Here is a 23,650-nt window from a genome sequence, read left to right on the forward strand (position 1 = left end):
CCACATTTGGGCCCATTTCTGTGTCTTTATTCCAGCCCCCAAGGGCCAGAATCACCCTTTCCAGTTTGTTTCTCTCTCCTGTTTTCAGAAAGCCCCTGGCACTGGGATTTTCTGGCCCCTGCAGACCCTCTCAGCCCCTGGGAGTGCAGGATGGGCTGAGTTCGGTGGGTTCAGCACTGCAGTGACACCACACGTGGCTCCAGTCCAGCACTGGGCCTTACCCTGAGCTGGGATCTCCATCCCTGCTCCCACAGAACCGGCCTGTGCTGAGGTCAGAGCTGCCCTCCGTGTCCCCTTGTCCTGCTCATCACTCCTGGGGGGCGTTTTCCCACAGAGCTGGACCCTGGATGTCCTCTGGGACACAAATACCCCTGTGCCACCTCCTTCCCCTCCCCGGGCAGTGCTGCTCCTCCAGCCATGTCCGACGCTCGCCCCAGTCCTGCACCAACCTCTCCAGATGGTGCCCAAAAGACCTTCCCTGCTTCCCCAGGGCTGTCACTGTTCAGTTCACAGCCGTGGCAGTGTCCCCGTGGCATCCCCGGTGCCAGGGATCTCATCTGGATCTATCTCTCCTGATTTCTTTCCCCCTTTCCTCAGGCTCCTGAAGGAGCCCTGGAGAAGCCAAAGAAGCTACCAGAGATGGGAGAGAAGGGAAGAGGCAGCCCTGCTCCCCAGCTAACCTCAGCTAATTCCCAGCAGCTGAAGTCATCTGGGATTGCTGGAAACCCTTGGGCCTTCTCCAGGAAGGGTCTCCAGACTCGCAGGGCTCCCAGCACTCAGGATAAGCCACCAGCGCTGTTATCAGGGCACTGTGCAGAGGAGCAGGCGCTGCACCTTACCAGTCCCTGTGCCCTGGAAAGCCAATGTGTACTGGTTAAACTGGCCCAGGATGGGAAACAACCTCCACGAGGCTCCTGAAGCACCTACAGACAGCTCGCTCCGAGCAAGGCCCTTGCAGCGGCTGATGCTGGGTGGAGGCAGGGATGAGGGGACACTGCAGGACAATAGTGGGGACAGCACAGGGAAGGACAGACCTCGACTCCCGCGGGCCCCTTGCTTTGTGTCTCTGCCACCCTAAACCTCAGAGAGACCCCAAAGCCCACCCAAGAAAGGAAACAGAGGCACAGAAGAGACTCGGTGAGGAGAGATTTGGTAAGAAGAGACTTTTAATCAGACTCCGATACAGCTCTTACAGGGTTTCTCCCGATGGCCGAGGAGCCCGGGCGGCGCAGCCCGGCCGCGCCCGGCACACGAGGGAACTACTGCGGCTACGAGGGGACACGGGACGCGTCACTAGGAGGTCTGTGCTTTACCTGTACAGGAGGGTTTCGCCAGTGTTGTGCTTGTCCCAGGGGAAGCAGCCGCATCCTGCGTGTTCCCGTGGCTGTGCCATGTCCCTCCCGGCCACCAAGGCCACCCGGCGCCGCTCCTGCCGGCGAGAGCCACGCTCGGGAGAGGCGGGGGCCATTAGAAGGCAGTGGGAGTTGCTCCTGGGAGGTGCTGGGGCTTAATGTGACCTGTCGGGGTCTGGGTGGGAGCTGAGAGGTGAGGAAGGGGCTGTTTTGGAGGGATTGAGGGGAAGGAGCCCTGGGACACCTGGGGACCCGGCTCCAGTCCTGCCTTGACCTCTGCTTTGTACCGGGGTCAAGGTCCAGCCCCTGCAGCAGAGTCCTGGGGAACGGAGCATCCCAACTCCAGCCCTACAGGCTGGACCTGCAGCTCCAGCACCACAGGGTGTGCCCCTCCTGCAACCTCCTTTCTGCCCTCTCCAAACCCACTGAACACCCTCCCCCCAGAGAGGGGACACGGTTTGGACCTCCCCCGACCTACCCAGCACCTCCTCGTCTCGCAGCCAGGGGCACCACACTGCTCTGAGCAGCAGGATCTGGGCTGGGAACCCATCGAGGAGCTGATGTGGGGGACAGGGATATCGGCAGCGGTTCCCCCCTCTTTGCCCCACTGCCTGAAGGAAAACTGAAAAGTGCCTGTGCTCACAACTAGCAGCTATTCCCTGTGCCTCTGTGCAGAAAAAGAGGAAAAGAAGTGATTTCTAGGGCTAAAAGCCACTGGGGGTCGGCCTCATCCACAGCCTGGGACCCCGAGAAGGTGTGTGGAGGGAGAACCTGCCCCGGCGAGCGGGAGAAACCCCCACGCAGGCTCCAAAAGTGAGCGAGTACAGCCAGAAGTGAATCCTAAAGCCACCCACGCACACGGACACGCGCACACCCCACGCACGGCATCTACGGACGAACACGCGCACGCTCCCACGGCGACAACACGGATCTCCTAAAACCTAACACACACACACTCCCCCCAACACCCCGTGTCTAACAGCGAGCAAATGCCACGACAAAGTACAGTATTTCCACAGATAAAAGTAAAGGTGTCGTCCCTCCTCCTCCTCCTCCTCCTCCTCCTCCTCCTCCTCCTCCTCCTACTCCTCCTCCTCCCCTCCTCCTCCTCCTCCTCCTCCTCCTCCTCCTCCTCCTCCTCCCTGCTGGGTCCCCAGGGCAGCTGGACACCCTGGGGCTGGGGGGGGAGAAGGGGACGTGCACCCACCACGCACAAGAAATAAAAAGGTAAAAATATGCCCTGCTATAGAATGAGAATTGATCTGTACAGCACTGGGAATGAAAATAGGTCATGGGCCACTTTGGAATACGATTTGTCATTTAACAGCATTTACAGTGACATTTACAGAATAAATATACAATAGAAATAGAGAATCTCTAGGTTATTATTCCGTCTCCTCTCTCTGTATATATTTTATATATATATATATATATATATATAATATAGCTTCTTTTACCTTCTTGTTGACTTTGCCTCTCATTGATGATGCGAGGAGAAGAGAGGAAAGCGAGTGCCTCCCTGGCTGGTTTGGGAACGGGGGTGGGAGAGACCAAGGGCCGGATCCTTCCCCCCAGGGTTCGAGGAGCATCGTGCCATGGGAGCACATGGGACTGAGCGTTTTGGCTGTGGGAGGTGTCCTGCTCCGTTAACTCCATGGGAGCTACGGTGGGAATCTGGTCCCTGGGCTCGGGGGCATGGGGAGGTGATGCTGGGCAAGGATTTGACTCATCCTCTGTTCTGCTGGTCAGGTGAGGATGGACCCAGTGAGAAATGGGATGGGACGCGTTGCCTAATGATGGGGAAATGCCACTGGATTTGGGCTGCTCCCTTCCAGAGATTCCATGGGGACATTTCTGCGTCTCTCTTGCATGGGCAGAGGAAGGAGAAAGACGCGGGAGGGGATGAGCAAGGGGGAACTGCTGGAGGAGCATGGCTGATCCTGACTCGCAGATCTGGTGCCCCTTGGAACCATCACTGAGCTGCTTTGGTTCAGTCCATTCCTCCATTTTCCCCCCAGAAAAATGGTTAATGAAGGACTTGAGCTAATTGTCCAGGAAGAGTCTCCAGGTGACCAGCCAAGCCCATGGAGAAGACTGTGAATAAAGGATCACACCCACAAGAGATGTCACTGTGGGAACCTCCTGGCCCCAGGGATGCTGAGAATCAGGGGTGTGGTGAATAGACCAGCTGCTTTCTGCCTTCAGTTCTCAACCAAAAGGAGAATCAAGGTGAAAGAAAAGCAATCGACAGGAAAGTGGAGGAGAGAAGGACTCGTGAACCAGCACCCACAAACGCGGCCTTCAGAGCGGCCTGAAAGATCTTCATGCACAACCTGAGCCCAGCAGGACCCAGGCTGAGGTGCTCCCCCAGCCTTTGGAGGCGACAGAGGGGAGAGAGTGTGCAAGGAGGCAGCTGCTTCCCCGTCCCCAAGGAAAAGGGGGATGATGCCAGGTTATCCCAGTACCCTTGGCAGAGTGCTTGGTTATGTGTAGGATTCAGGGAAACGACCCTCAGTCCCGGTGGGAAAGACCCAAAGCTGGGAGATCCCACCCTTTCCTAAACAGCCTGGGGAGAAACAACATAAGGTCACATCAATGTGAGCCTCCAAAAGCAAGGATGGGCACGAGAGAGGCCCCTGGACTCTCCCAAGGGCTCCCCAGCCTGGATCAAGAGCTACTGGGGACCTGGCACCTGGCACTGGCTCCCAAGAGCTGCTGCTCCTTGGGTGCCTGTGGTCCCCAGGAGCTGGTCACCCCCACCCAAAGGCTGGTGAGCTCCTGTGGGGTGTGACAGGAGGCAATGCCAAACCCCTGGCTTGGAAGGGACACGAGGAGAAATGAGGAGGCACGTCCAGAGAGAATCACTGCGCAGCTCAGGGGGGCAAGGGAGGGCGGTCAGGGGGTGGTTTCCTGAGAGCTAAACCAGGAGTGTGGTAGGACTGGATGTCCCACAGCTCCTCTGCTTGTCCCTCGGGGACATCTAAAGAGAGGAGTGAGAGGAGATGATCACCGTGCCAGGGATTTTGGATCAGCAGAGCATCCCACACGTCAGGAGTAATTCCAGGGGAGCGCTCGTGACCCCCAGCACGCTCACCCCGTCCAGACCACACACAGGCTCACACATCCAAACCACTGTCACTTCAGGGGTCCTCCTGCCACTCAGCATGATCGCCACCAGCCCACGGAGCATCCCAGCCGCTCCATCCCATGGCTGTGACATCTCCATGCCCCCAAGCAACTCCCAGCCACCATCCCTATGCTGGTGGCAATAAAGATTCCAGGGATGCCCCATGCCCTCTCTTACCCACCCCAATATCTCAGCTGGCCCCACGCTGCTCCCTGCCAACCCTGGCCAGAATTTGGGGGGTTATTTGGGTGTGTCCACAGCTATAAAAACCTACAGGAGATACAACAACAACAACAACGATGGTGACAACAACAGCACCTTTTTGTGCTATGAACATCGATGGTTAATTGTGCTCGTTGGAATAAGGCCATGACTCCTCCCAGCTAAAGGACAACAGACAGGGAGGGAAGAGCACTGGGTGACAGGAGGAAGTATGATTGGCTTCCCACCTGCTGCCAGGTCCTTGTTCCAACCATCAGCTGCTTAGAAAAGAGAGATTCTTTGCTTCAGATTTGAGCTGCATGAGAACAACTCTTGGAAAGGTATTGCAGCGCCTCTTACTCCTCCTCCCTTCCCCGGAGATGAGTCCAGGGGTCCTGCCTTTCCACCGAGGGTTGTCAGAGGAGTCCTGCCCCTCCTGCAATCCCTTCTTCCCGATGTCATCTCAGAAATGGCTGCTTTGCTTACGGTTTTAAGAGGGGTTTCTTCTTCATCTTCCTTAGTAATTAATTTTCCTGTTGCCTGGACAGCCAGGATCCACTCCCCAGTGCCCTCCTCTCCCGGTGGGGGTGGTTGGCAGGCAACCATCACAGTTCAGACTCAGGGGTGCTGGCCAGGAGGTACCCGCTCCCGTATCGTCCGTTGGGAGCACTGCTCATTTCCATGGGGGAGTTGCTCCCGGGGCCCAGGTAGGAGCGGTGTGTGGGCATGGGGGACGGGGTCTCGCTGGGCACTTTGCTCAGGATGAAGCGGGTCTCATCGTTGTCTTCCAAGTTGGAGATGTCCTTCATCATCCGCCCCTTCTTGTAGGTGACAGAGAGAGCGTTGGAGCCATCCGACACGAGGTGGAACTGCCGGAGGATGAAGACCAGAGGCAGAGGGAGGGATGCCAGGATGATCAGGGAGATGAGGATGGCCATGGCCCAGGTTGGGTAGAACAGGAACTTTTCAGCAGCCTGGAAGAGACAGATATTAACGTCACGGGGTTGTTGCAGCAGAGGTGATGCCCACCAGGTACAACGTCTCCAGAGCACCAGACAGCTCCTGCTGCCTCCTGCCAGACTCCATCCTCAGGGACACCACATGAAGGTGGGCTCAGGTGGAGGGAAAGGATCCTCACACAGGATGCTGAGCACAGCGTGGAGCCGTGGGAGCCAACCAAAATCAACACAAACTTCAGCCCATGGGCAGAGCTGGCTGGAGACATCTGGGCAGCGTGAACAAACCTGACCGCTCCCAGGGCAGGAGCAGGGTGGGAATGTCACCCAGCAGGAGAGGAAGGAGGAATGAGCGGAGCTGGCATGAACAGAGCGGTCTGTGGCTCTGAGCTGCCCCTGCTCCGCTGGGACGTGGGTGGGGAAGGGGAGGGAGCTGCGCTCACCTCCTCTCTGATCCATGCGCTGTATCCTGGTGGGCTGACTCCCAGCTGGATGATGCTGGCGGTCATGAGCACGGCCATGCAGATGGGAGACACGTACTTCCAAGCGTAGTAGTAGAACTGGTAGGGCCGGAAACCCAGCATTTCTGTCAGCTCCTGCATGAACCTGCCGAGGAGAGACATGGAATCGTGATATCCCCCGCCTTCGAGTGAGAAACAACCTCCCAGGAGCCCCGCTGATGCTCAAGGTAGAGCCTGAAGAAGAACCCAGCTGAGCATCTCAGCGTCCCTCAAGCCTGAAGAACTTGTGGAAAACTCCTCAGGACAAGACCATTTGAGCGTTACCCAGAGCTGCCTTCGCTCTGGACAACTTCTGAACAAGACACACAGAGGGGAACAGCATCCACTTGCAGAAGGACCTGGAAACCTCAGAAAGAAGGGTCATCACAAGTAACTGAGCATCACAACCAACAGGAGATACCCACGAGACAGACCCGCTCCTGGGGCTGGGTTACACCAGGGCAGGGCAGGAGGATCAAAGTGAACCAAATTCCTGCCCTTGGAGCATTTTCCCCTGGAGAGAAAGCCATGTGGAAAAGAGCTGGAAGGGGTTTTCAGTCAGGAGTTACAGCACAGTTATTCCTTTTGCACAGAAATTCCTTACTTCTTGGTGCCGTAAATCCAGGCCACAGCGATGTTCTCCAGGATGACCACAACGGTGAGCGGCAACGTGGCCGAGTAATCGTCAAACATGGTGACAAAGTAATTTCCAGAACGCTGCACAAAGATCAGCCCCACCACGAAGGCGAAGATGCAGCAACCGACTGTGGGGAGCAAACGGGCCTGGTCAGCAGAGCCCCCTGAGGGACACCAAGACCTCCACAAAGTCCATTCCCTGCATTAGCAGGGCCCAGTTCACCCCCCACTATGTCCACACTCTTCTGGAGTGACTCCTCAAGGCAACGGGGACTCCCCCACCCCTTCCCAAGGAGGTTGCAGGAGAAGGGACCTCACCTGTGAACACTTCCTTCCGCACCTTGAAGGTGTCGATGATGGGCGTGGTGATGCCTGACATGGTCCCGATCATGCTCCCCAAGCCCAGGTTGATCAGCATCAAGAAGAACATGACGGACCAAAAGGGCGAGGCTGGGAAGTGGGTCATGGCTTCTGTGAAGGCGATGAAGGCCAGCCCAGTCCCTTGCACCGACTGTTGAGGTGGGGAGAGAACCAAAAGATGAGAAGAAACTTGTCAGGACACAGACTTCAAGCCCCTGATGTCTCAGGTCTCCCTCACCAAACCCTCTTCAAGGAAGGAAAATCCCAGTCTGGTACTGGTGATGAACTGGTGATGACCCTGCTAGACTTGTACTGGACAGAACTTCTCCCACCCCAGGAGGACCCCTGTGTGCTGGGTAAAACCACAGGGACTTGGATTCCCCATGCCTGGAGGGTCTCTAAAAGTTGTTTTTCCAGATCCATGTGCTCAGGATTGACACAGGAAGAGGCAATGGGGCGGGGGACCTGCTGGTCCTACCGGGAGTGCCACCAGGTACCTTGTTGAGTTCATCCTCCAGCAGGCAGGCATCCAGGCCCAGCTCTTTGAAGTGCCCCTCCTTCACCGTCATGATCACCCGGTACATCTCGTTGTAGTCTTTGGCGGTGAGGTGGGAGAAGTTCACGTGGGGTGGGATGAGGTCGTGGCTCAGCACGTTGGTGTTCAGGTAGCCCAAGATCTTCTCAGCGTTCCTAAGGGAGAGCAGAACCTCTCAGGTGATGCAGGGCACCTGAGACACATTGGATGCACGCTCAATCCGCAGACTGAGAGCCCGTCTTGGGGCTGGACTTTAGGTTGGAGGAGCTGAATGTCCAACTGTAGGTGCTAAAAAAGCTAGCAGAGAAATTTTCCAGCTTTTTACAGCCTCCTGTGAAAGTCTCCGTTCTCACACAAACTAGCTGAGGAACGGGTTGCTATTCTGTAAACTATTTTGCAGGTGCAGGTTGTTGTGGAATACTGTGGCTATTGTTTTGGTTCATTGAGAATAATATTCTGAGAATGGGAACTATTCCTTTCAGCCAACCACTTTGGTGGGTGGTTGACCGATGGGCCAATCATCATTTCTCTATTGCGAACCAAGTTAAATAAACGAGTTTGTAATTCATTAAATAATCCCATTTTATCCTGGACTTGAATTCTGTGTCGTTCCTTTCGCCATTCTCAGTACAACAGCGACATCCAACTCCCTCAGCTACAGCGGGACATCTCTGGAAATCCAGGTCTCAACCATCAGGAACTTGGGTCCACCAAAACCCAGGATCATCCAGCTCCAGACCCACCACAACCAGCAAAAACAAAACAGAGAAAAAGCAAATCTTACTCCACCACACATTTCTCATTCATGATGTTGGCCTTGAAGCCCAGCACAGCAAACACAACCAGGGTGGCCAGCACGGACGTGAAGAAGTTGATGAAGGAGACAAGGGTGGCATCGAAGTGGCAGTTGTTGTCCTGCTTGTTGTAGCTGGAGAAGGCAATGACCCCCCCGAAACCCAGGCCCAAGGCGAAGAAAACCTGTGTGGCTGCTTCACGCCACACCTGGGGGTCCAGCATCTTGTCCAGCTTGGAAGGAAGACAGAAGAAGGAGTCAGGTGGCCTGGTGGCCCCACAACCCATCCCAAAGCTCCATCAAAAGGCTGCTGTGCCTCTGGGCTGAGTTGGTTTTGGAGCAGCTGGGGGTGCTTTGATGGGGCAGTGGAAGGAAATGATCCCTAAGGCCCCTCCCAGCCCAAACCATTCCGTGGTTCCATGATCTGCCATGGTCAGGTCTGGCTTTACCCAGCACTCACGGGTCCTTCTTGTCATTCCCACAGAGGGAGAAACTGAGGCACAGAGAGGTCAGGACAAGGTTTGACCTGACCACGTCCCTGTCTACTCCACCTGCCCCAGAGCCCACACTGGGGGCTCCATGTCCCTGTCCCCCCAGCCCAGGGAACCACCCCATGCCCAGCGATGGGTCTCCATCCTCCACGGCCTTCTCCTGCTTCCAGAGCACCTGGAGCATGGAAATCCAACATCCTGGCTGGGGGGTTGTTCTAACTCCTGATACCCCCCAACCACATTCCCCCTCTCCTGGGAGCCAGAGCTGCAGCCTGGAGGCCTCCCAGCGTTGTTCGTCAAGGGACCTTAATTAATATCTTCTAACAGCCTCGCCAGACGAGCTGATTCATCTACATCTCTGCTTAATTAATTAATTAGCTGGTTAATTAATAAGTGCATACCACCAGCAGAGGTTTTGCTGCCAGACAGCATCTTTCCATTAGATCTTTATATATCCCCTCGGGCACCTCTGTGCCCCCCACCCTGGTGGCTGGGCAGCTGAGGATGGTGAGTTTGTGAGGCTCTTGGCTGTCCTGGCCACACCCTGAATTTTGGGAGCCACTCCACATCCTGATGATCTATCAGGAATCCCCAGATTTGGGGCTGGCACTCTGATTTTTGGGGTGGGGACGAAAATAAGGGGAATAATAAGAGAATAAGGGAAAATAGGGCGTGATCAGCCAGGTGGGGAACCTGCTTGGAGTCTGCTGGGCTTGGAACTCTCACCTTGGGCGTGAACATGTGCATGATCCCATCCACTGCCCCACGCAGCAGCAGTCCCCGCACCAGGAAGCAAACGAGCACCACGTATGGGAAGAGGGAGCTGAAGTACATCACCTGGAGCAAGAGGGGTGAACACAGGCACAGCCTCAATTCTTGCCCCCCTGGGCTCAGCCACCCTCCCACCCAGCCTACGGACAGCTCAGAGTGGGGAGAAGGGAGCATTTCCCTCCCCAGGATGGGGTTGGCTCCCCAGGAATAAACTGTGATGCCCCTCGGATCAGGATGGTGGCTGGACAGTGGCCAGGCAGAAAGGGACCTGCGGGTACTGACTGGCAGCAGGCTGGACATGAGGCAGCAGAGTGCCCACATGGCCAAGAAGGCCAATGGCACCTGGTCTGGATCAGCAGGACCACTGGTGAGGCCTCACCTCGAGTGCTGTGTCCAGTTCTGGGTCCCACAATTTAGGAAAGATGTTGAGATGCTGGAGCTCGTCCAGAGAAGGACAACAGGGCTGGGGAAGGGTGTGGAACCCAGGTCCTGTGAGGAGCGGCTGAGGGAGCTGGGGGGGCTCAGCCTGGAGAAAAGGAGGCTCAGGGGGGACCTCATCCCTCTCTACAACTCCCTGACAGGAGGGTGCAGCCAGGTGAAGGTTGGGCTTTGCTCCCAGAGACAGGACAAGAGGACACAGCCTTGAGCTGCACCAGGGGAGGTTTAGGCTGGACATTAGGAAGAAGTTCTTCACAAAAAGAGTGATTGGGCATTGGAAGGGGCTGCCCAGGGAGGTGGTGGCATCACCATCGCTGGAGGTGTTTGAGGAAAGGCTGGATGTGGCACTCAGTGCCATGGCCTGGGTGACAGGGTGGTGTTAGGTCACAGGTTGGACTCGATGACCTCAAAGGTCTTTTCCAGCCTAATTGATTCTGTGACTCTGTGAAGTGCTGGAGCTCAGGTGGATTCTCTGCCCTGGTGTGGCTGAGCCCTGGCTGCACGTGTCAGCTGAACTAAAGCTCTTCCCTACACCCTCTTTTGATCTTATTCTGGATCCCTCCAGAGGTGAGCCCAGCTATGGAGTGGGTGTGAGCATCCCAGGGGACACAGCATTCCACTGGTACCCCAGACTGGGGCAGGACAGTGTGGTCCAGGCAGGTTCCTGCTTCCAAGACAGAGCCCAGCCAGGCTCAGGTGGCCACCAATACCCACCTTCCCTGAGGACTGGATGCCTTTGATCATGGCCAGGCCAACAAGGCTCCAGGCCACCAGCAGACACAGGGTCATCTTCCAGTTCAGCCCCCCGCTCTCAGAGATGGAGTTGGAGATGTCCAGGGTCTCCCGGTACCAGAAGTAGGTGGTAGCTGAGCTCCTCTCGCATTCGGTCTCCACAACTGCAACAGAGCAGAGGCAGGAGGGCGTGAGGGGGAGAGTCACCCCCACCTCTGGAAACCGAGGGGCAGAAATTAATGGGGCTCATTCTTAGCAGGGAAAAGAAGAGACAGGACAGAAAAACACTGCCAGGTGAAAATGAGATGTTAAATACTGGGAGAGACAGTTTCATTTGCTATAAAAGCTCTCAGAGAGTCCCAGGTTGATGCTCAGGTGTTATTAAACACCATTAGCTCCATCCATGTCTCAGTTAGGCAGCCATGGAGCAGCCTCTGCCTGCCTCTCGCTGCCTCCCTCCATGGTCCTGGGTCAGATCTTGGCCTCAAGCACTGAGGCAGCCTGAAAATCCCATCAGTGGGGACTCTGGATTCCCAAACTGGCATTGAATCCCATCAGTGGGGAGAGAGCGCATGGGAGACACCCAACCCAAGGGAAAGCTCTCCATATGGTCAGGGCAGCTGGGCCAGAGAGGATCCAGGGCCCCAGGAGACACCTCCACCTCCTGTGGCCCCACCTTCTGTTGGGGGTGGTGATGTGTGTCCCACAGTGTCCCACAGCCCCCCTTTCCTGGGAACTGCCCCTCCCAGCCGAGCTTCCCCGTCCCTCACCGGCCACCGAGCCGTTCTTCACGATGGGGCACTCGCTCCAGGGCAGGGGGTACTGGAAGGACTTGAAGAAGTAAAAGATGCTCCAGCCGATGATGACGTTGTAGTAGAGACCAACAAAGAAACAGACCTTGGGGGGAGGAAGGAGGAGGACACGGCATCAAACCCCAGGGCAGTGGCACCGTTCCCGGCACCCCTCATGCCACGCAGGGAGCGGAGGGAAGCGAGGCTGCTGCGATCAGGGGATGGGCCCATTCCCAAACCAGCCCTAGAGCCGTGAGTGGAGCTGGACAAACACCTCTTGGCCTCTCAACCCCCCCCCATGGGGCTCCTCGAGGTTTGCCTCATCCCACACACCCCGAGGTGGGGCTGGGGGGGTGCCCTGGGTGCACTCACGAGGCAGCTGGCGTAGCCGATGCCTCCCAGGCGGGGACAGATGTAATTCCAGACGCCGATGCTGCCCCGGCGGATCCGCTGCCCCCACTGCCAGCTCCAGGAAGAACAGGGGCAGCCCGATGATGATGAGCAGGACCAGGTATGGGACCAGGTAGGCACCTGGAAGGGGACAGAAAGGTCATCATGGATCTCCCTGCTCCGGTGCAGCCAAGGACAGATGGACGGGGGTGGACAAGCAGGGCAGAGCTGGGACAGGCTCAAGTTGTGCCAGGGGAGGCTTAGGTTGCATATTCGGACAAATTTCTTCATGGAAAGGATGGTCAGGCACTGGCACAGGCTGTCCAGGGCAGCAGTGGAGTCCCCCTCCCTGCAAGGATTTAAAATCTGTGTGGATGTGCCACTTGGGGACATGGGCTAGAGGTGGCCTTGTGCTGGGTTAATGGTTGGACTCGATGGTCTTAGAGGGCTTTTCCAACCTAAATTTTCCGTGGTTTTCCCCTGATTTTGTGATCCAGGAATGCAGATCAGAGCTTGGCCAGAGGAGAAGCTGTGGAGAGGAGCAAACACGTGTGTGGAAGGGAAGGGTGCAGCCTCCCCTGCCAGTGTGGGTCGTGTGGGATAGACCCCAAGGCCCCCAAAGACTCCCTGAATCCACACAGACAAATCTCCCTGTGCAAGGAGACACCTCCATAGGCCAACGCATGGGGACACGGCCACGTTCCCGGCCACCTCGGACACACGGGAGCCCTCCCGGTCCCCCAGGCACAGCTGAGCCCCCTGTCCCCACACATCCCCCTGGACATCCCACATTCCCAGCAGCAGCACCACCATGCCGTGTGCCACCCTGCACAGTCTGAGGGGTAGAAACGACTCAGGTTAAAAGCTCGGTTAGTGCCTGTCTGGTTGCTGAGGATGGAGAGGAGGCGGTGGCTCCCGAAGCACAGCCGGTGACCGTAAAGGATGCGATGAGCCACGCCGCAGCGCCCGGCTGAGCAATGACTCCAGCCTCCTGCCAGGAGCTGAGGAATGGGCTCGGGAGCATGTGCCTGGCTCCTGCAGGGCAGCAGACGGTCCAAAGACAGCCGAAATTCCTGCCTGGATTGACACCCCGGGGACAGCCGTAACTCTCCGGCCCCGGGCAGGAGCTGGGGCAGGGAGTGCTGCTCCAAGCTGGGACTCTGCAAAGCGGATCAGCGCCAGCAGTGGTTGGGGATGGTGCGTTAAAAATGCCGGTAGGGAGAGAAATTGAGGTGCAGCAGCCCAGGGTGATCGGGAGGGTAAAAGGAGAGGCAGAGAGCAGAGCTGGAGCTCAGGGAAATTCGGGAAGGACCACGAGCATCCCATCTCTGCAACGCTCTCCTGGGTATCTCCACCTGCAGATAGGTGCAGATGAGACAGATGGACAGATTCAGATGCAAATTTGTCCAGTGTTGGAGATTTTCTTTCTGTGATGTCTGGAAAGGTGGGCAGCAGCCTTGGGCAGCGCTGCCAGCCCATGCTGGCTCCCGGCACTTCGAGTCCTGGGAATTTGGCTCCAGCCCATCCTGCTCCCAGCACGCAGCCGTTCTCCCCCGCAGACACCTGCTCGGGGAGCAGGAGAGAAAGCAGCCACCGCCACCACATCCTGGAGCTGCTCAGAGCGACCAGGAATGGTCTGTCCACCCCTCCCAAGCTCCTGCATCCGCAGCAGCCTCACGGCCTGCAGGGAATCCCTACCAAGGGGGTTTGACATGGCAGGAGGAAAAGGCAGAGAATTGCTGTCTGCCCCATGGGACACACAGATGGTGCCACTTGGGCAGAAGAAATACCGCTGCAAAGCTCAGCAAGCTGCTGCTCAGAGTTCCCAGCTCTGTGCCTCAGTTTCCCCATCCATGGAATTGTGGCGATGGTTGGGGCAGCTTGTAAGGCCTTTTATTTTAAGTCCTGCTGCAGAAAGATGTTCTATCGCAGCAAGGAGCTCCTAAAAGCAGCTGCTTGCCCCATTCCCTGCCCAGCTCGGTGCCCCTGGATCCCATCACAGGATGGGTCAAACCCACCGCTCATCTCCTCTGCTGCTGCAGTGTCAGGGCTGTGCTGCCTCAGTTCCCATCCCCATTCCACACCCCATCCGGGCTTGTGTCTAAAACCACTTCTTTAATGCTCCCCAAACACAGACAGCAAGTTCAGCCCCGGGTTTGAGGGATACACCAGGATGAATCCCAGCCCAGGAACACCGGTTGCACCTCCTGTCACCCGGCACCTGCACAGCTGGGGCCAGAGCCCCCCGGATACGCAGGACAGCAGACAGCTCAGTGTAAGATGAGGGATTTTCATTGATTGCACTAATTAGGGTTAATTACTGATTGCTGTGCCCGTGGGGAAACGGAAGCACAGCTGGGTTAAGTCCTTATAAAGCAGGAGGATGCTGGTTCTCTGGCCTCTGGGCCTGAGCTGGTTCTAAATCTCATTTACTGAGGAGAACTTGCTTGGAAGTCAGAGGCCAGGTGTGGACAGCTGTGCAATGAAACCAGGGGGGCTGTACCAACCTCTCCCAGCCCTGAATTTGGGGCGAACACACCATGCTGAGCTGAGCTGTGCCAGCACCGAGCCGAGCCTGGAGCCAAACCAAGGCACTGGGAGGTGCTGGGGTGCAGGAGCCAGGCACAGCCGGCTCCATCCCAGGCGGGAAGGGAAGGGAATGGGGGTGAGCAGCCCCGGGGGGGGAGTGCTGACTGCACAGGTCTCTGTTTGGCAGAATGACTCATCCTGACGATGACACCGGAGATGTTTTAATTATTGAGAGCGCTGCAGGTTCGGCGAAGGATGCAGCACTGGGAACAGGAGAGCTCAGGGGGGCCCTGGGCTGGGCCTGGCTCCCTCCAACACGGCTGGGAAGGGACTGGGTTTGAGTTAATGATGAGGAACCCACTCTGCTGTCAGTGTCACGGAGGGTGGTGGGTCTCAGCACAGCTGGGAAAGACCTGGCCCTCTTGGAAGCCCGAGGAGGAGGCGTGGGGTGGGATGAGAGAAGGGGCTGGCTGGAAGGAGGATTTGGGAAGGGGATGGAACCACAAAATGTGGCTTCAGGACCCAAGGAAATGGAGGGACTGTCTCTTCCCTCTTGGGCCCTGATTTCCAAATAGTCCCTACAAGAATCAGGGCTTGCAGCCAGAAACCCTGGCTCCCAACCTGGCAGGTGGACAACCTTTAGGAAGAGGCCGTCCTGGAGATTCCCACATCTCAGCACAGCTTCTGGCAGCCCTTTCACCCCCTCAGAGCCCAAACAACACACTTTAGAGCACAAATAACCCATTTTAGAGCCCAAATTACCCCTGTCCTGTGCCAGCATCCACACCCCAACGTGCAGCGAGGCAGGATTGGGTCACACCCCCTTCTCCAAGGGCTGATCCCACCTCTGCCCCATCTCTCACCTCCTCCATTCTTCTGGCAGAGGTAGGGGAAGCGCCAGACATTGCCCAGCCCCACGGAGTAGCCGATTTGCGCCAGGATGTACTGCAGCTTGCTGTTCCACGCCGGCCGGTTCTCCGCGTCCAGGTCCTCATCTCCCTCCTTCTGCTTGTCCCAGGTCTCCCCCGCCACGTTAAGGACGCTGCGTTTGTAGTCCACGGGCTCCTGGTGGGCCAGCAGGTCGGCCACCGACTCGGTGACATGCTCGCTGCTGTGCTCCCGCTGCGTCACCTTGCTGTTCTTCGGCATCGGGACGGCTCCAGGCGGCCCCGAGGGCAGGATGGGAGGAGGGAAGAGGATGAATGTCCCACAGGGAGCAGCACGGGTGTGAGCTACAGCTCGGGCCTCACCTCCTCTTCATCAGCAGGACCTGGGTGGGGAAGGGGTCAGCTGGGGTCAGTTGGTTTTGTCTCATCCCCAGGTGTCCTGGCGGGACCGGCAGCACCAGGTGAGAAGAGTGCCCGTCCCCCCATGTCCTGGGGACCTGAACCTGAACCTGGAGGGTCCCCTTCTCCAGGAATGATGGGCCAGGAGTAGCGTTCTGGTTGAGAATTACAGAATCCCAGGATGGTTTGGGTGGGAAGGGACCTTAAAGCTCATCCAACCCCACCCCTGCCATGGGCAGGAACACCTCCCACTGTCCCCGGTTGCTCCAAGCCCCATCCAACCTGGCCTTGGACACTGCCAGGGATGGGGCAGCCACAGCTTCTCTTATTCATGGGGAAGAGGCCCCTGGGTCCCAGAGAGAGGAATTTCCCTGGGCTCCAGGGGACAGTGACACCTCTTGTCCCCTCTAATGCCTCCAGAGCAGCAGCTGAACCTCACAAGGCCTGACACCACGTTCAGCCCTCGCTGAGGCTCTGCCCTCCCTGCCCTGCTCCTTCCCCTCCTGACCATCAGCACAGCCCAGGCTTCGCTCCATGACAGCTTGGAAGCGCTCAGGGGGCAGTGACAAATTCCCAGGCTGTCTCTGCATCCCAGGAAGTTATCAGGAGTGACTTAAAAGCCTTGGAGCCCGACGCTAAATCTCCCCAGGCAGCTTCACGACAGGTAACGGCTGCAAAACAGCAGCAGCCAAGGCAGAGCCATCAATCCCGGCCCCTTCCCTTCCCCAGCCTTCAGCGAGGGTCAGGAGGAGCAATCCCACACAGAAGCACCTCAGGAGGTGCCCACAGCCCAGCCCAGCCCTGCAGATCTCACCCCTGCCTCAAAAATCTTGGGGGCATCGTGGAAATCTGCTCCACTGGGCTGGAGATCCCCAAACTGGGAGAGCACCATGTCCCTCCTCTCCGTACTGGGAGAACTGGGGTCACATGGGCAGCTCCTGCCCTAGACTGGACTGTGGTGCTACATCAGCAGGGGAGAAAACACAGAAATCCCATAATAAATCCCTCATCTCAGAAAAGCTCGGGAAGAGCTGCGCTTCCCTCTTCCCTGTCCTCTGCATCCCAGGGGACACCCGGCTGCTGGCTGGGCCATGGCAGAGCGATGCTGCTGTGCTCAGAGACCTGTCCCACCCCAGCTGGGCAGCAGCACCATGTCCCCCCCACCCTGAGGGCTTTTCCAGAGCCATTCCCAGCTCTTCTTTCCTTTGGACATTTTGATCTAATTCAGCCCCCAGTCCCAACCCTTTCCAGGGCAGAGGGTTCAGCCCAGGCAGCAAAGCTCATCCCCATCTCATGCACGGGGCTCCAGCCCAGGAGCAAAGCACCGAGAGCAGGAAACCTCCCCCTCCACCCACCCTCCCCTCGGTGTTTTTTCACCCCTGAAGGAAGTTCCCCCTTTGCCAGGCCCTGTTCCTATAAGAAAAAAATCTATTTTCAACTGTCGGCTGCATCCGTTGCCAGGCAACCACCTCGGTTCCACATCTTCCCTGGATCCGGCTCCTCCGGAGAAGCCGTTGGAGTTATCCTTTCAAGCCCAGCCGGCGATGTTTCATTTCCTAACGAGGGCTCATTCACATAAACCGCTCAATCACCGGCACGCGGCTGCCCGGGGCTGGAGCATCCTCAGCCGGGATGGGGACGGGCACAGAGCGTGGGAAGGGCCTCATCCAGCAGCCAGGGAAGCACAGGATTTCCATCAGGTTTGGGTCAGGCTCTGCGTGGATTTGTGCAGAGCTGGGTGAACACCCACGGGTTGTTTGCTGCTCCCTGCCTGCTCAGCAGCTCCTTCGGAGCGAGGGAGACTCAGAGCGCCAGGAGCACTCGGCCTTGGGGCTAAAGCGTCTCTTAGGATTCGGGATAGAGCCGAGAAGATCCAGGATGTGCTGGCCAAGCTCACAGAGTTCAGTGCCCCAAACAGCTCTCCTGGGACACCTCAACCCCTCGGAGGTGCCCAGCTCCAGGGAAGGTGGTGCTGAGCCAGGCCAGCACCGTGGTGTCGGGACAGACCCCACAACATCCCTCTGGATCTCAGCCTCTTCCTCTCCTCAGTTTAGGTCCCCTCTGCGTTATTCTGAGGAGCTGAGAGGTACCAGGACCCACATCCTGGAGCAGCAGGGTCCTTCCAGCACCTACAAAGCCCTCTCAGAGCCTTGGAGGACACTCCAACATTCCCAAAGGATTTGGGGAATCAGCTGGGGTGCTTGGCTGCTTTAACAGGGTGGGGAAGGCCTCTCTGAACATTGGGATGAGGGTGAAGGACAGAGGTACGAGTCTCCCTGCCCACAGGAGTTGCTCCCAGACTAAACCAGAGGGGAAAACCGTAGCAGAGATCCAAATCTTGGTCCTGGAATGGCTCTGGCCCAGTGTCCCCATGGCTGCTTTGGGGAGTTCTTGCCATCTCCCAATGGCTCAGCCCCAGCCTGGGCATGGTGGTGGTGCCTGGCAGAGATCCAGGCCCGAAGGAAGGGAGGATCATCCCCAGCAGCGATGCCATGAGCACAGCCAGCCCTCGCCATCCCCATCCCTGCCGGGGCTGTGGGATGAGCCCGGCCAGAACCCGCACGGAGCCACCAACCCCCGCAGCACAGGGACACGATCCAGGGAACACGGGGTCAGCAGGGCTCCTCCCATTAATTTCCCCAGCCTCTTGCATCAGCCCCAAGGTCTGCACCCTCAAATCAAAAAGCACAGTCCAAATCCATCTGAGAAAGGTATTTCCGCAAATTCCTTTGGTTGAAAGGGGAATTTAATCAAAAATTCATCTGCCAAAAATAACAGCCACCCTGTGAGAAAGACAAGGCAGATCAGCTGACAACCAGGAGCTTTCCGGGCTGGAGAGAGATAGAAAACCCTGTCACTGACAGATGGAGATTCAGCTTGTTTACTTAGTCCCCATGACCTTAATTTTCTTAAATGTGCATTTTTTCTCTCTCTTTAGAAGATAGATTAGGGTCTTTCAGAGCCCAGGGCTTGCAAGAACCTCACTCGTGCTGCCGGACCAGGGCTGCCTTTGCACCCACAGCTTTGCCCAGGTAAAAACCAGTGCTGGTGCCACCCACCCAGAGAGGGAACACGGCTTTTCCCACAGCAGGAGCAGGGAAAGGACCAGTTTGAGCAGTGGTCAGTACTGGTGTCTCCAAACAGGCGTCACGAGGGGAGACACTGGGGGAGCATGGCTGGGCTGTCCCTGGGGGTAACTCACCTCCTCCTGCTCCGTGTCCCTGGGTGTGTCCTTGAGCAGGACTCCCACTTCCACAGTCCCAGAGGATACCTTCAGATTTAACTCCTCACAAAGCAGCTGCCGTTCCCTGAGCCCTGGGCTGAGTCCAGGGCTCCTGCTCGCCCAGAGTGACAGTCCCCCGCCCATGTCCTCCTCTCCAGGTGACACAGGGTGGCCTCAAGCTCCACATCCCTTTGGACTGGCATGGGAACCACCACTGCAGTGCATCCAAGGCACGTGGAATGGGTTTGCCATGGGACAAACTGGGTTCAACCCAGCAGGGAAAGGGCAGGGATGGAGAAGCTCCTGCTCCAGGGTTAAACCCTGCCCAGAGGCTCCCATCAATCCCAAAAGCATCCACGGGGAAGAAGCTGCTATTTGGGATGAGTGAAGACCCCCCCCACATCCCCCAGCCCTGCCAGCAGCACCACAAAGGGGTCAGGGGAGGAGGGAGGCTCTGAGCCACGTGTCCTGCCTCAGCCCATCCTTGCTTTCTTGGGAAGCAATAAACGGGCTGGAAATGTGTCAGCAAAGCTTTCAGCTGGGCCTGGGAGCGCAGGGGAAGGCAGGGAGGAGATGGGGATTTACTGCAGAATCCAGGGAGAGCAGCCACCGGCAGCAAATGTGCTCTGGGTCCAAAGGATGTGGCGAGGGGGAATTTCTCCCCTCTGTGTCCAAATTCTACATTTATCCCTTGTTTGGGTCCAGAAAGGGGAAACTGAGGCAGGAAAAGCCACAAGATGAGATTGGGTGAATTAAAAATTAGCGTTTCAACCCCTGGGGACTCTCTGCTGGTCCCTCCCTGCCCCACCATTACCATTTCTCCCCCCTCAGGTTCCACACAAATCCTCCACAGCTCCTAAAGGAGAGGAGAAAGATGTTCCTGGTGCAGCATCCAGCTCCCCAAGGCCCGGGAAGGTCCAGCTCGCCCCGTCAAGGTCACGGAGCAGGGAAGGGAGGGAGGAGTGGGGACAGAGGAACTGAGGGATTTCAGGAGGTGGAAAATCTACTCTCAGCTTCATGCTCGGAGATCTGAGCATCAATTTGCAGCTCCTCATCCTCCCTGGCACACACAGAGCCAGGGGAATCTTGCACCCAGGGCCAAGCTCTTCGGTGCAGATGGGGACACTGGAACGGGGAGGAGAAGGGACAGATCCAAGGTCACCCCGGAAGCAGCAAACCCGGGAAGCAGAGGAGAAGGGAAGGACCATGAATCCCTCCCGTCGTCCCTCTGCGCTGCACAGCCAAGAGCCAAGGGAAGGAGACCTGGATGCACATCCCACTTCGAGCCCAAGTCGTGAGAAAAGCAGCTCCAGGCCCCTTCCTGCTGCTCCCTGAGGTCAGGAGAGCCTCTGTGGTGGGATGGGGACTGCCCTGGCAGAGCTGGTCCTTTGGGAAGCGTCCCGCTCTTCCAAGCCACAAGAAACCAAGGGCAGGACTCTCCCAGCAGCATCCAAACTTCTCTTCAAAGCCCCAAGAAGAGATTTTTGCCCAAGGCAGAGTTTTTTTGCAGCTCTGACCCACCCCTGCCCTGCTCCGAGGACCTTCCCATGGCCTCCGTCACACAAACCTCCCCTTTCCACCAGCCAAGGCTGGTCCGAGACACCTCCACCTTAAATCGGTTCCATCCCGGGGTCTGCTCCTCCCTGCTCGGCCTCCGGCTCCACAGGGAAGGGTTTTAGGGCTGCTCCCATTCTCCCCTCGTTAATACGAGCCCTGCTAATTAGCACCCAGCTCCCACCACCCTGCGGAAAGGACACGGGGTGACCCAGTGCCACCAGGTCTGTCCCCTCCTCACACCCACCCCTGGGGAGGCACAAACTCCGGATGGGGGCAGCGTGAGAAGATGGGAGAGCACGGGGGGCACCTGAGGGAAGCTCCCCAGGCCGCGGGCTGGCTGGGGCTGAGGGCAGCTCGGTGACACGCAGCCGGCATTTCCCTCGCAGGGGCCGGGGACGCTCCTTGTCCTTCCCGTGCAAACCGCGTCCCGCTTTAGCATCATGACACAGGAGCGCTGATGAATCAGAGCTGCCCCCGCTTCTGTCTTACACCCACCCCGGAGGCTTTCGCCAGCGCCCAGATGTTATAAATAACCCCCAATTCCTCCTCAGGAAAGCAGAGATGGGGCTACACCAGCCCGGAGGGGGCTGCTCTGCCCAGCCCGGGTGGGTGCCTGTCCCACCTCGGAGGTTTTCACACAGGCTGTGACATTACAGTGACTCCTGTCCCCGGTAGGTGCCAAGAAACCTCCGGAAGGGGCCGTTCTGCCCGTGGGTCACAAGAGGGACACGGGCGGAGGAGAAGCCTCGGCACTCGGGTTTGTCACGAAGCGTGTGAGCCCCTTGATTCATCAGCTCTGGCCTCCTTTCATGTCTCATTTAGTGGCACGAAAACACACGCAGCTGCAATAACGTGACACCAGAGCAAAGCCAACCATCATATGATTCCTCCAGGGCTCGGTTTGATTCGCCAGACGATCGTTTTCCACTTAGATCTCCGCGATCCGTCGTAACTCACCCGCTCCAGCCAAAGGTTACTGACTGCACCCCAAACCAGCCAAGATTCATCCTAAAAAGCAGCAAACGGGTGGCATCCAAACCCCGCCATAAGCGCTGCTTTTTCCTGGTGTAATTCATGAAGCTGCTGCCACGTTTGTAAACAAACAACTCCAAACACAGCCCGGACGGGGTAAAGGCAGGGCCTCTCTTCCCAAGGCGATGGTTTCGCCTGGACGTGCACAGGTCAGCATCTGACTTGGGGTAAATTTGATCCTCATGACTCCAGCTCTGGTGTAACTCCAGATTCCCTGCTCTGTGCAAGCCTGAAGCAGCAGTGGAATCACTCCAGGTTTAAACTGAGCCCTTTTATTTTAGCAGAGCCACCTCCAATTCATCCCAGTGGACAGCTCAGACCCACATTTTATTTCCCTTGGAGCAGTCACACCCCCAGCCAGGTTCCTTGACCTAGTCCTGACACCTCTGGAGAAATATTCACAAGGAACTCTCTGCCCTGCCCAGAATAGCTCAGCTGCCGCGGTGCTCCAGGTTTTTTTCCTACCAAGACCAGAAATAGTTACATCAGCTCCTGATGGATTCAAACCCCAGGTGCTTCAGACACAAGGCGTGATCCAGGAAGCAGGATTTCACCTTCTGGGTCCTCTACAAAGAGCTGGGAGCAGATTTCTCAGCTGCTTTGAGCCCCACATTCCCGGGACAACAGAAATTTGGAGCTGGCCGAGACGTGAGCCCAAAAAACACATCTTTGGGTACACCCAGCATGCACGGAGGGGGCCAAGGGCTCCCCACACCCAACACCGGGAATTTCACAAAACCACGACCCCAAGCCCCATTTTTCTACCTCAAACCCAACCATCCACACTCAGGGAGCAGCATGAAAATAAAAGAAGGGGCAACAACCCCCACCACTCCAGGGGCCGGGACTGAAATATTCATTGCAGCCGAATGCTTTCTCCTCTCCCAATGTTATTGTCAAGGTCAACCTGGAGGCTCCATTTCCACCCATCCTCAAACGGGATGAGCCCCCCACCAGCACGAGCCGGGCAGGCACCCAGTGCCACCCCCGGCGGTGACCCCCAGCCCCCTGGAGTGGCTTAAGCCGTCTGCTGTGTCTAAATGTCCCCCCTCCAGCCCTGGATGCCACCACCCTTAGGGCCACGCCTGATGCCTCCAGGCTGAGGTGTCTCCTCCATTAACCTCCTCAACCTGGCCCTGAGCATCTCCCCCCTCCCAAAGACCCCCCTGGGGAGGGGGCACCCGGAGCCGGCAGCCACCGGCGAGGCGGGGAGACCCCCGGCAGCGAGAGCCCGGAGCGGGGGTCGGGGGAGCATCCTTACCTCGGCGCTGCGGCGGCTCCCTGGCAGGATGAAACCGACCCGATTCCAGGAGAAACTGGCCCGGTCCCGGAGGAAACGGCGCAAATTCCCGGTAGAAATCACCCAGGTTCCCCCCGCTCCGGTGAGGGGGGGGAATGGCGAGTCCGGGCGGCGGCGGGGCCGGTGCGAGGCTGCCGGTGCAGCGGGGAGCCGGGCAAACGGGAGCGGCGGTGACCGGGAAAGGCGAGCGGTGACCGGGAACGGCTCCGCACGGCGCTGCCGTGAAGCTCCGAGGTACCGGTGGCTCCGCTCCGGGTCCCCCCCCGCCTCGCCCCGCCACCGCCCGGTGGATGCGCGCTGGGCTCGCCCGGCCCCGCTCGCCTTCGCCGGAGGGAGGTAACTCCGCTCGGCTCCCGGGAAATACAGAAAGAAAGGAAAAGCGATTTAAAAAAAAATAAATTAAGGGGAAAAAAAAAAATCAACGCGAAGGGCCACGCAGCCCCTGACGCAGGCTTGAGTCACCAGGGCTGCGCGTCAAAGCTGGGGTGCCGGGCCACCCCCCCTGCTCCGAGGGAGGCTCTTGCGTTCGAAGAAAAGTAGCATCGAGTCCTGACACGAGGCGTGGGTTCGGTTTTGCTGTGGAAAGAATAAAACCCCCTTTGAATGCCCCTAAAGAGCGGCCTCAGGGCTGCCCTCCCGGCAGCGCTTCC

At 57.7% G+C, this 23,650-nt stretch overlaps 1 protein-coding gene across 1 annotated transcript; it reads right to left on the minus strand.

Annotated features, from left to right (window-relative positions):
* Nucleotides 1-2,973: 2,973 nt before the first annotated feature.
* Nucleotides 2,974-23,471, minus strand: SLC6A17 (solute carrier family 6 member 17). Its single transcript, XM_039565220.1, is given in 13 exon segments — nt 2,974-5,654; nt 6,080-6,242; nt 6,741-6,900; nt 7,091-7,283; nt 7,630-7,822; nt 8,452-8,693; nt 9,678-9,788; nt 10,875-11,056; nt 11,663-11,789; nt 12,056-12,139; nt 12,141-12,214; nt 15,466-15,872; nt 22,962-23,471. Coding segments are annotated over 12 exon segments (2,184 nt in total). The 5' UTR covers nt 15,752-15,872; nt 22,962-23,471; the 3' UTR covers nt 2,974-5,285.
* Between the last annotated feature and the right edge of the window lie 179 nt (nt 23,472-23,650).

The sequence above is a fragment of the Corvus cornix genome, chromosome 26, assembly GCF_000738735.6.
Source record: "Corvus cornix cornix isolate S_Up_H32 chromosome 26, ASM73873v5, whole genome shotgun sequence".
Classification (NCBI taxonomy): Eukaryota; Metazoa; Chordata; class Aves; order Passeriformes; family Corvidae; genus Corvus; species Corvus cornix.